The 13676-nt window shown below is 37.9% G+C and overlaps 1 protein-coding gene across 1 annotated transcript in view; it reads left to right on the forward strand.

Moving 5' to 3' along the window:
• The first annotated feature begins 13097 nt into the window (after positions 1–13097).
• The window catches only part of LOC107191913 (hemicentin-1), a 423923-nt gene continuing 423344 nt past the window's right edge, over positions 13098–13676 (forward strand). Inside the window, exon 1 of the mRNA XM_015581060.1 lies at positions 13098–13322. Coding sequence (XP_015436546.1) covers positions 13214–13322 — 109 coding nt within the window. The 5' untranslated portion in view covers positions 13098–13213. The remainder of the gene's footprint in view (positions 13323–13676) is intronic.

A 13676-nucleotide genomic window follows, 5' to 3' on the forward strand; every position in this document is an offset into this window, starting at 1 on the left:
GTGAATTGAACATACCTATGTATGTACTTGTGTTATTGAATACGATTTCGTTAACATGGCTTCCCATTATTATGTTATTATGGAATATTATTTATTGAATACGCAGACGATCATTGGGATATTGCTCGCTTCATATCAATATTCCTACCTTTTAAAATAAATTGAAATATAGATAATGTAAGGAATTTTCTGGAATTCACCAGATCATTGTAGTAGCGGCGGGTATTTCATGCGTAACTCTTTTCATGGTATTACAGCGAATATTTCATGTGTAGCTCTTTTCATGGTATTACAAGATCTGGAGAATTCTCGAACCTTCGATTACGATATTATATAAAAACTCGGACAAACAACCGAGCGGGCATTCTGCGATTATCTGTGTCGATGAACGAATCTGTGAAACAAATATATACATCTTTGTGCAAAAAGTCTGTACAAAACTTTATTTCTGCTGCCCTTCTTATTACAATAACAATATAATATAAACAACGTTTATAAATTGTATTCATGTTTGATAAATATTCAAAACCAGTAAAATTTCACTCGACAGTTTCGAATTAATTTCACATGATGGATCACAATATCCGATTTTTTTAATTTAGAAAATTCATACAACCTTCGTACGTCTTCAATCAGTTCCCTTAGGATTCAATTACGATGTAATTCTATTCAACCTGCCATAATCCTAATGGAATCAGTTGATCAAGCTTCCAGACAATTAGTCCACCTAACAAGTACCCAAAAAGGTACTAATCACTAAAAGAACAGCAAATTCTATGTGAAAATACCTTTACATTCTTTTAACCCTCGGAAGACCAACCCATGGAAGGCGAAGCTTGGCATTTCTGGTCTGTCCCGAATTTTTGAATGAAAATTTCATCCAAAGTCTTAGTCTGCATTTTAGCACAGGCATAAGGTCTAGATCTCGAGTGACGCAACTTCGTTATCCGACTGATGCGTCGCAGAATTAATTATTTAACCCGTTTATTGACATAATGAAAAAGGCTGTACGTAACTAGTTGCACTTTATTTCGTTTTTAAGTCATAAATCGTCGAAAATATATGGGTTTAGTCACTGAAGGCTTTGATTTAAATTATACTGCAATATTAATTTTATCAAAAAATTTTGTAACGGTATTTAAATAATCCAGTCTCTTTGCAACGAACGTGTCACCTGTAAGAAAAAAGACACGTATATATGTAAAACCATAAAACACGTAATTTCGATACCTTTTAGCGTCGAACAATAGACAAGTGCTTCTAACATTTGATCTACAATTCGTTCCGTACGTGTTGATTTCTACCGCCAATTCGCGGACCAATACGGCCATATACTCATACCATAGTAGACACTCGCAGACTCGGAGTAGAGAAATCTTGACCACGTGCTTAATTAACTTCTCGGGTACACTTCGTCCTGAAAGAAAGATTTCCACAATCATGCCAACTTGGAGAACCCAGGAATTCTTCCTCCTTCTTCAGAGCTCAAGCAAACATAATTTGTAACTGAGGGGAAACGCCTTCGAAAGAGACTTTCGCCAATCAGGGAAAATGCGGATTCTCAAGGCGCTTCCATCTTGTCAAAGATTCAGTACATCACGAGAATTAATACAAACAACATCAAGTAAATATCAAATTGTAGCCTTGTTTTCGGGTCCTAACTATATTAAATTTTTTATCAATCAGGACGATATTAATTTGGCGTACGACGCCCGTTCGATTACTATAAACGAAACAACACCGATAATGGCCACATGATATCATTCGTCGTACAGTTGGTCCAAGAAGTATCATATTAGACGTTATCTGCAAATAAAATTCGAAAGCGTATTTTGTACCCAGAAGTTTCCCCGGCGAAAGCCACGTGCAAGGGTTTTCCATCATCATTCACCGTCTTCTTCCGACGTGGGCCAAGTCCCCCACTAAATCGTCGCCGGCTGCTTTCCGGTACAAAGAAATCTTATGCATATGGCTGAATAATCCCCGGTAGAATGTGGTGGTTTCAGCCCTACGAGGAACTAGGACATCCGATATTAAATTCTCGTAGTGCGGCAAGAAGTCCGACATCGTACGCCAAACGGAAGTGGCCTTTTCCACGAGCCCAGCCGCGCAAACATTGACAGGATATTTTTCGCCCGTCTTTCACACTCGTCTGCCGTCGTATCCGCGTTAACGAATTTCTTCTGTCGTGAGGAACAGAAAAAAAAATCGCAGATTTCCATTCTCTCTCCGCCCTCGTCCGGCCTTTCCTATTTTTTCCCCGTCCGTAATCGATAAGAGAACGACCTTTCAGCCAAGAGCTGACGTTAAATCTTTTTTTGCAACTTCATCGATTCGGCGCGCGAATGGATAAGGGAACAGAGACTTGTTAGCCGACTGATTCGAGTGGACAAAAGCTGCACAATCCGCCAAATAGGTGCCGGCGAAAGGGACAGGCCTCGCCCCCCCCCCTTCTCCAAAACGGCCCTTCATTGTTCAATATAACCTTACTCACTCTCTCCGTTATTTCCCAGAGCCACGGAGAGCCTGTAGGATAAAAAATCGGCCGGCTACGTTCGGTGAATCATTTGACTCAGACGGTCGTCACTGTATGTGATTATTCAGGAAAGAAAAATTTAATTGAAATTAAATTGTCTTACCATATTATTAAGAAAACAGTCGATTACTCATTGATATGCCTAATAACTTTACTATAGCGAATGTGTATTACACTTACCAGTGATTATTAACCCTTTAAACTAACAGTGCGTCCATAAGGATTCGTAGTTTCACTGATGTGAAGTACACCTGAACCTTCTTGGGGTGAGAAATTTAAGTGTTTCCTCCAAAAATGGAAGAAAAAAATTTATTAAAATAGGTCGGTTTAATATTGACATATATATCAACATATATGTCAACCTCATAATATTAAAATAACGATTCAAGGGTCTGGGAGTTACAGGGTCGAAACTCAAACAAATCCTGCACAGACCTCTCGATCGTTTTTCTTCAACGATAGCTCTTACAAGCCTATAATTACTCCCCGCATTTTGAAGTTTTAATCGTCCTAAAAGCGGAAAGCACAACAATTTATAACTCATGAATGAATAATTCCCGGATTATTTTATTTGTATGGACGAGTCTTATGCGTCGCCGAAGTTTTGCCGTAGAATTTCCGCGCACGCTCGGTATAATTACCGCGAGAGAAGAAAATATTTCCGCGCGCGAGCTCTCGACGGCGACTTAATTAATCGAAGTACGTTCGAGCTTTTAATAATCGCTTAGCAAACAGAGCCAGTGTAATTATTTACCGCCCCGTGAACGTCGAATTGCCGGCGAAATCGTCGATTCCTTGCCGCAATTACGGCCCCCAGGCATTTATATGCCGCGAGGGCGGCGGGGGGAGAATGCCGCCGCGGTTTTCCGAAGTTTTTATAAAGTTCACGCTGGAAACCATGAAGAATGAACCGCGGTGATATACACAGAGGCGGCGAAACGATTACGTGTAACGTGTAATTTAGGTTTCATTCGAGCGGTGATGCTCCCTGAAGGCGAAATCAACGAAACGGAATGACGCTCCAGGAATTCGAAGCTCAGAGGGATAACAATAGAAAAAATCGGGGGTGAAACCGTCCGGGGTACGAACGAATGGTGTCGTAACTGCGGCCTAGATTCTGGTTCACTCCCGATTCCGATGGCGGGAATCACCGATAAAAATTGCTAATTCGCTTTTGTTCTGTCTCGTCGTAAAATAGACGTTTCCACGTGTGGCAGCGGGAACACTCGAGGCAGGTTTTTTCGTTGTATTACGCTTCGTGTTGCGTTGTGTTTGTAGCAATTTGTCGACATCTCGCGATGTTGCTCTACTTACGGGCGCGTGTATTGTTTCTTTTCTATGGTCGCACTGTTTAGATGTAGTGAACTGGTAAGATGTAGTGAAGTTCATCTTGGAAGTTTCATCATTTATCTAACCCGTTTTTATGAAACGTAGTAGAGCTAGGAAATAATTTATTTAAAAGCATACAGCATACTATACTACGCTTTAAAGTATCCGGGCATATGATTTTTTTTAATAGAATGTAATTTAAGTCACAGATTAAAGGTTTAATAATTGCTTCATTTGTTTTGTTATTGTTACAGCTGCATAGCTGGTGTACTAAGTGCGGCTACGTGTAGATACAGTAGGATATCGTGGTATAATAAAATGTACCGAAAAAGGTGTTGTGAATAAACTTTTTAATTAATATGCGATAATAAAATTGGAGTCCATAAGTGTGTCATTATTAACACTAGAACTACCAGCATTAAATGCACACTAAATGTATTGTATAATATATCAATATCTATATCAATATCAATATATATTACATACTATAGTATGTAATACATTATTGCACAGTATAGTGTAATGCAAAATATATAATAAATTAAAGGTTGACCTGATTACCTACGAAAGTGTCTTTATAATTTCAGTAATTGTGAAATAAAAAATCTGAATTCCGTCATTTTTACGGGTTTGGTAATTCTAGTATTAACTCTTTAACGCCCAATTACCTCTTTCGGAGAAAAAATTATTTCTTGCTATTTGGAAATATGATTTTCTAGATATGATGTATATGTCACACTCTGTTAAAGGATTAAAGTGTTCTTTATCTACAGGTTGTTTTTCTAAACTACAAGTCGGATAAAAAGTGTTCGTTTGAATGCTGAAAGAAATTAATTCACAGACAATTAAAACATTGACGGAAAGATTATCGCGAATAGTTAAAGCAGTAATATCTAAAGACGCCAGGTGCATCGCCGAATTGCGTATTTAAGTTTACGTTATTCATTAAATATTATCACATGTGTATGTACGTTTGACTAATAAGTCGATTGATGAAATATTGGATGTGTTAGATTCGAAAGGTAAGTTTGTTCTGCCTGACGCTCGAATGTGTTTTGACTGTCGAGTGAAAATTTAATATTTACATTAGAGATGTGTCTATGTATGTATGATTCGTTAAAAGTGTAGATGATCTGTGTTTCTGTGTTTAATTAACGTTGATAACTGGATGGAAAATTGCTTAATTGTGTCATATTTAATGCACTCGTCTAAATTGTCATTGTAAAGACAATTCCTATTTCTCGTTTTATACCTTACGACAAATCAATAATTTGATATTTGTCGTAAAATATCAGATATTCATTCAAAAAAAAAATATTCGTGTTTTTACTCTAGAACATTCCAAAGTTTACCATAAGTCTGAATAGAAAGCTTTATATGAAGATTATTCATTTCGAATGGTCTCAGTTTTATCGATAAATCTTCAGAATGTATCAATTCGTTTTAGTTAATTTATTTTTTCTAATTGCTTTTCGCATCGAGTATCTTAACAGGCTCATCCATTTACGTTTATCGGAATCCAGAAGCAGTCGCACAGAATCGAAGGAGAATCGATCCTCCTTATCTGCAGAAACGTAATCTGAAGTGCTTACTCTCCAATTTCCACCTGTCTCCTATAATTGGATTTTTATTTCCACTTGAATGGAACAAAGATTTTAAGGACATGAAAATTCTACCGCCATGGTGATTGCTGTTACTGAAACTATAACATTGATTACATGTGTTCCGTCGTATAATTATATTACGAAAATTGTCGTTCGCAAACGTAGATATGCTTTGACGTGTCAAAGACCCAAAATGAAAACATTTCGGAGGTCAATCGCTCGGTTCAGGCGTATGTGTCCGGTATGATTGCGTGTGTGTATTGTTACGAAAGTAAAAAATTGAAACGTCCTTATTCTATTACCGACTTTATACATGTCATGACAAAAAGAAAATGTTAGACTAATTTCAATTTTGTGTGTGATACACATTCCTATCCTACAATGATCATCGACAGTCCGACGATATCGCTTTTATTACTACTCCAATCGGCTGCTCCAATTAGTAGACACTTCACAGCTAGGGAACATCATCGCGAAGTTGAAAGTTAAAAACAGCGAAGTGGATACGAGGCAGAGAAGTTCAGGCAGGTTCAGGCCAGCAAATATAAACGGCTTTGCAGCTTCGGCAGAAGAGCGAAACACGCTGCGTTCATTAAATCGTCGCAATTACTTAGTCTAGTTCATTGAAGTGTTCCGAAATTTCGAGCACTTGGAATTTTCAAATGAAGTATGGATCGCGATCCTTCTACGGAAATGTTAATTTAAATGAAAACTTTGTACCTTTTATATTATCGTTGTATTTTAAGGGGCGTTTTCTACATATAAATAAATACGACATTTGAAATTATTTGAGAAAACTCTTGTGAAATTTCGTGACAAATCTACTGTTTTATTTAATGAACCAAATTTAATTTTGCAATTTAGTTGAAGTGAATTGTATAGACAGATATAATTATGTAATTTTTATAATTTACGTTGGAGAATATTTGACTACCTGGTTTGGGAAATACAGTAAAGAATATACGGTACTATATTTTTGTTATAGACACGACAAAGATGGTGTCGGTTCCTGAGTTTATACGATCCTATAGATTCGTTAGAAATTCAATGAAGCTCCCTAATTGTACGTTTAGCTAGTCCCTACATTCTGTTTACATTGTAATGCGAGATGGGAACGACCGAAATTTCATATCGAGGATGCAACATTTACGAAACATAATTTTACATAAAACATCACACGTGCGGTGTTTACATGATACAAGTCGCTCGCAATTTCTCATCCGAAAGTGTAATGAAGCTACATTATCTAAATTATAGCCCATGCCATCAATGATAATGGAAACGGTCCCGCAAATGTATTAAATACACGAATAAGAAAGGATGGAAATCATTATGAAAAATATGAAAAAAACACGCTACATCCTGGTACTTCGCTCGTATTTTCATGTTAAGATTTATTTTTACCTGAATTCGAACGAGAATATTCAATTACAAAAATAGAACTATAAAATTGTTTGAAAGAGAATGAAATCGATAAAGGTTTAATTACTTCACTTGTATTTACACATTACACTACATTACTGAATATATTATTGTGCACAATTTTTTGTATCTGTATACGCAGAGTAAATTATTCTCCTGGTTGTTAATGGAACCAAAATGTTGCTTATGTGAAATGTTTTTACAGAGAACTACAGGAAGAAAATTTATTTCAAATTGTAATTAAATTTTAGTGTATATCAAGAGAATATATTCCGTATTTATAGATATTGTATACAAAACATTTTATTACTACTGTGCCAAGCTTCATTAATTCTAATGGAAAATCATGTTTCCTGAAAATAAAAATCTATTCTCATTTATGTATTTATGGAATCGTAGTAAATAAAAGAAATATTATGCGCAAGTGAACACTGGTTAATTAACCCTTTGAGTGCTGAGTTGTGCGACGTGTGCTGTGGGCTGCCCACTTTTTACGACAACGCGCATGCTGGGCCGGCTAACTCTGAAATGCGTTCATAGCCCAAATTGAATGGTTATGTGAATATCCATATATGCGTTCATAGCCCATGGTGAATGATTTTGCCGAACGCATATATGTGTTCATAGCGCTCAAAAGGTTAATAAAACACGCAATAAGGTATTCGTAATCTAATCTGTACTTAACTAGGATTTATTATTTCAAACAATAAATGTGCAATTTCAGCTAGTACAGCTTCAGTGATATGTTTCTATTATTCTCCTGTAATACGTCTTGGAGATCATGAAGTGTAACGAAAAGTTGTAAACATTTAATCTCTACGTTGATCACATCGGAAAAAACAGTTTACTATTAAATTTCTTTATCAACAACATTGCATTCCTTTCCATAGGAATCAGGACATTATTCTTTAACATATGAAACAATACGATTGTGCATTTATTTCAGTATCTTTCAATGCATTCTCTGCTTTCTTCTAACAATTCTCAGGATTATAAGATTATTCTTGGTGGCATATTGCACTTGGTTCTCATTCATAAACCGTTAGAACGTCAGTGTAAAGTGTCGTTCCATTTTCAACGTCGTCATCTTGGCCCAGAAGAGTTATTGAGTTTTTTTTTTGCCAATCAGTTACTTACCCTTGCAATGCATTGACAGGATAATTAATGAATGCTTCACTTGGCCTTCTCATCGAAGAATTCGTGTGGAATCATAATCAGTTAATTCAACATCGTTTCGAGCCTCTATCCTTGGCCTTCTATGCATGTGTACCACGCTCTCGACTCAAGGTCAAAATCGATGCTTGTGACTAAGAACTTTTACAAAATTCACTTTATCTTATAGTTAATATAATTGGAAATCATTCTGAAAAGTGCACTTATTTATGATTTCACTGAATTGGTAATATAAGCTAAAAATCATTTTATGTAAAAAACAGAATAAAAACGTTGCAGTCTAAAGTGTTTTCATATCGAACTTCAATTTCGACTAATTTGAAATTGAAAATTAATTGAATCTATGTGTATCTGAGCATTATGTACATTAACTTATGTATCTGCTTAGTATTAATCCTCTGTGACCCTGGGTCTTTTATAGCGCAAGCGAAAGAGCTCAAATATCTCCGAAACGAAGGGATTGTTATTGAAAAACGTTTGAATATTCAACTTTAAAAACTATTGCATCATGTATTAGAGGCATTGGAAAGTTCCTCTGAATGTTTTGGAAGCCTATCAGATAAATAAATAGGTCTGGACATAAAAGACCCAAAGAGGTGACGGGAGCAGTAAAAATAACCGGGGTCATGGAGGGTTAATTACCTTTTATATATTTATGTACTTCAGGACAACGTAGTTTATGTATCCATTCAATAATGATGAATCTCATTTAAGATAATCATTAAAACTTTGATAGTATTACGCAATTGTTTGCTTCCTACAATAAATTAATAAAACCCGATATAATTAGAAGACAGAAATCTTAAAAATTGCTTTTTAGAAAAAAATGTTATTTTTATATTTTCAGTTAATTTTTCCATGTAGAATTCCATTTATTATGGTTTCAGTATTTTATCTTTTTCCTGGTGAGTATTATAAACCTGTAAAGTCATAAACTCTTTCCTTCAACATCTATTATATTTCTTATATGTTCGAACGCATTAATTTTCACATGTCTCGAAATTTAAACGCCAGAGGCCATAGGAGACCGAAACACTATTCAATTGTTCGATCGTAAACGAAAACAATGGGATCATTATCCAGCGAATATTTAGACGAAATAGTGAGAACCAGTTTGCATAATAGTTTCTCCTGTACCGCTGGAAAAACAAGAATGTTAATAACAGTTGCCTGGTATTTTCTTTCAATTCCGTGGGAATTTACATTTCATACCGCTGATAACTATGCTTCGTCTGCTCTGACGTGGAATACAGCCGTACCAAGAAGATCACGTTCGTGGACTGAAAAAAAAGAAAACTTTCAGAAACGAAACGGATTACGGTGGGAACGTAGAAGAACGTCGATTCGACTCGGTACGGCACGTTTGCGAAAAATACAATAGCCCAGAAAGCTCAGAATTCGCTATTTGTCAAATCGCGCGCGCGGTTCGCAAAATTTTCATTTGTCGTTACATACATTATCTCCTTTGTCCGGCCCAATTACACGCTCTCATGCTAATAAGCGCCCCGCTAGTAATTACGATGGGCGCCGAGCAACCGGAAAATTCACTTGACCAAAAAGAAATTCCATGCTTTTCAATTTGTTTGCTTTATAGGGAATTTAGGTAGCGTTAATTAAAACGTAACGTCGACTGACCTATCGTCGTAAACGTAAATAACCAAAATTTGCGAGTAACTGGAGCATGATCGCGCATATTCAAATGTGATCAAGTATGTTGTCGCGATTACGATTGATTGCTGATCTAATTATATTCTCGATGGTCTGAATGGCGCAGACGCGAGGGGGATTAAAATCTGTCGCGGCATTACCGCTTCGTGAATAGAATGTTTTTCTATTATTGTAGCGATCATATGGGACCGAAAAGTAATTATATTCTGTGATCTTCGATATATGATATATTAATATAAAATTATGTAGATGTGTTTTTAAGGTCGAACAAGACTACTGGAAGTTGCATGCCTCATATCGAATTCCAATTCAGTGTATAACGGTATGGAATTTCTGAAATTTACTGTAATACATTTAATTAAACATTATAATTTTCTTACAGTATGAATTTTTAATTTTTTTACAACAGGACAATATTTTATTATAATATTTTAATATTGTATTACCAACTTTGAATGAACATGCATAAATTATGTAGCTGCATGAACGATTTCGTTACAGTTCCATTTATTTTCACGTTGAACCATGTCGATGAAGACTATAGCAGTAATACCAAGACGTCGTGGACTCGATTTTTTTATTTATCCCCTGAAAAGGAAGAAGTCAGGTAGCGTGACTCAATAGGAAACAGGTGTTTGACCGACCACTGGGGGACAACGGTACTGATGACACCCGGCTGTTCTGGAATCATTGACGCCATCTTGCGAAATACTACTCTCTTCAAGGTCATCTGACTAGTAAAGTACTGTAAAGAATTATGCAATTATCGAAAGAAATGAGAAACTAATTTTTGTGATGCGTAAACACGTCACACAATTGGCACACACTGAATTAGATAACCGTTTAAGTCATTAAATGAGAAATTACAATTCACGTAAGGTAAAATTAGAGTAGACGAATAATTGAGAAGATTCGTTGAAGATATCGTTGTTACGTTTATATTAAATATTAAAGTACAGACTTCTAATTGAACGTTGCAGTTTTACAGGGTGCTCCACTTATAATAGTTATCTATGTTATTTCCGTTGCTACTAAACATTTTTTAAATGACTAAGAGCAGTTTATATGGTCTGATTACTAATTTCTTCTTATTTTCAGTGGCAGTGGAACTAATTTAGATTTTCGTTATAAGTGGAACACTCTTTATATACTACAATCTGATTACATCTTTCATACATTTTTTTCGCTGATGTTGACGTTCTGTGTTCGTTTTTATCAATACCTACTGAATGATTGACACAAACTGAAGGTATTGCATGCATGGTATGCCCTAACATAAATCTTTTCGATATAAAATCAACTTTTATATTTACGAGGGTTCGAAATCGTAAGTGAGTCACTCCCCAACATATTGAATGTAATCAGATAAATTGGTTTGGAGGTACCACAAGTTCAAGGTTGTATGAAAACAGGCAATAAGAGATACGAAAGGAATATCTGAAAATGTACGCCGACCTCTGATCCGTAGATATGAGTTCTGTATAAAAATGGAACATCTGTAACAAACGTGAAAATGAACTTTTGTATTTTTTATCGAAAGAATTGATTTTAAGACCTACATATGTTGATTGAACATTTTTTACTTTTCTTGGTGAGTACAATAAGCATCTAGTCATAGGATTTATCATATTAAATAAAGTATCTAATAATAATATGTTCTAAATATTTATATTTAGTAAAAAACAAGACGGTAATTATGAAATTTAGCGGTTTTTCTCAATTTTAGGTATTTCACGGCGATGTTTTTTAGATAGATTCATTTAACCATGAAAACGGAAAATGACGAGGGGCAGGGGGGTCGAAAAAGTAATGTACTCTTGGTATTTTAGTTTAAAAAAGCGTGTGAAATTATTCGAAATCATACACTCAACACCAATTTCAATGACCTTTGTATACGTTACAGAACTCAACATTTTGAACAACTTTTTCCTATACGCGTTAGCACCGATTGGGCATAGTTTCCGCGAAATTTATAGCTAAAATTGAGAAAAGCCGCTAAACTGCATAACTATCCAGAGCACTAAAAATCCGACTTACAAAACTTCAAATATTCTCTCCAACAACAATTCTTAAATAGTTTAAAATAAATTTAATCCTTCACTGTCCAGGGTACAATCTTGTAATCATTCTCTGTTCTCAGACAAGCATATGTTACAAAACATAATTCTCCAACCTAATAATTTCTCCCACGATCAAATAATATCGCCCATCAATTTTTACACCAACGAAAAGTACAAAAAGTTCCATCCTATCACCGGGTGGAATTCCGCGGGCGGTAAAGGACGCAAGGGGGGGGGGGGGTTTCAGATCGGACGGAAAATCTTAATTCCAAGTGCAAGAGGGGACCATTCCACTACTTTTCCGCGTTCATGCAGAGACTGCCACGGTTTCTCTCCCATCTGCGCGCCCACCCCGGACGCGGGCGAGCTCTGCCGCGGGTGGCAGTCGGCTTCCTTCGTAGGGACATGCGCAGCGACCCGCGGAACGACAGGTGCGCGCCGTTCGCCACGAATCGCTTAGTTTCGGGTAAGCGTACGAATCGGTCGTATCGCGTCGTGCCGGCCTCCGTCTACGGCGCCGTCAGTCGGTCGCGGGCTCTCACTCCATCTCTTTCTCGGGTACGTTGTTGTGGTGGTTAACTTCTGTCGAACGCACGCATCCGATATACGCCAGACGCACACCGTTGAACTATCATCGGCCGTGGACTGTGATCAACGATCTTTGGGGTCTACGCATTAAAGGATAACCACGCGATCATCATCCCCGAACGAATTTCGGAGATCCTACACCTAGCTACTTGTCGACGCCCCTGGACCTGGCGCTCTCACTCTTTCTCTCTCTCTCTCTCTTTCTCTTCCTCTCTGTCTCTTTCTTGGTCTCTTTCTATTTCTCTCGGTTCTTACCCTTTTACCATTGTGGCCGTACAGTAGCCCGCCGTTTATCGAGCGTGCACGTGCTCCACGCCGCGTTCTTCACGCTCCCGCCTGACACGCTTTCAACAAGCCGAAAAGGGTTCCGTTTGTACACATCGAGAAAGGGGATCCTTCCGAGCCGGGCAACGTTTTCCGTTTCCGTACTAGGAGTTTCGTACCACTTCGAGGCCCGGAATCGGATGCTTGGGTAGACCGGTTGCTAGAATACTACCCCATCGGTTAGCAACCCCCGGGGACCAATGATCCCAGCTGTCTAGGTGATCACCGAGAGTACGGGGTTGACTTTTTTCATTTGTTTTTGGTGGATTACACGTTGCGTTGAACTTGGATCGGGATCAATCTGGGTCTGTAATCGTCGTGTTTGTGCGTGACATCATCGGGTACTCTGTGAGAGTGTGTTCGACTCGCGGGTGAGGAAGATCTATCGGGAGAGCTCTGTGGAGAGATAGATTTCACATCGCACAGTGTACCGAAAACGAATGTGGTGCGTGAAATATTGAGTCCGCGGTTTACGTTGGTCGTTCAGACGACTTGCTGGTATTTTAAGGATGGCCAGCGGACGGGAGGATTTATTCCGCAGGACTACGGGGAAGGACATGATCGCGACGATGTTTCTGTTGCTGCTAGCTCCGATGCAGATACTCCACGGTGTTAAAGGTGAGTTCGTTGGTTGTTTGTTGTGTGGGTGGGGAGGGCGGGGGGGAGAACCGAGTGCCAAGGTATACAGTAGTTGTGTGGAACGTGCGAAACACCCGACGGGTGAATTATCTTCGCTGCGATGCTATGGGAACCGTGGCTCGTGATTCGTCGGGGAGGCGTGGAAACGGGTCGTGCGTGAATTCGAAAGGAATTACACGGTTCTGCTGAAAGCTACCGAACGTCTGGGAAATTTAGGGGCTGCGTGTGCAGCGGTGGGGTGGGAGGTAAGAAATGGGAAAAATTGTTCGCGAAAGGGACCAGGAATGCGAGGGAACGCGTGCATAAATGGGCCACGATGCGCCGTTGGAATTT

Source organism: Dufourea novaeangliae, unplaced genomic scaffold, assembly GCF_001272555.1.
Source record: "Dufourea novaeangliae isolate 0120121106 unplaced genomic scaffold, ASM127255v1 scaffold248, whole genome shotgun sequence".
Lineage (NCBI taxonomy): Eukaryota > Metazoa > Arthropoda > Insecta > Hymenoptera > Halictidae > Dufourea > Dufourea novaeangliae.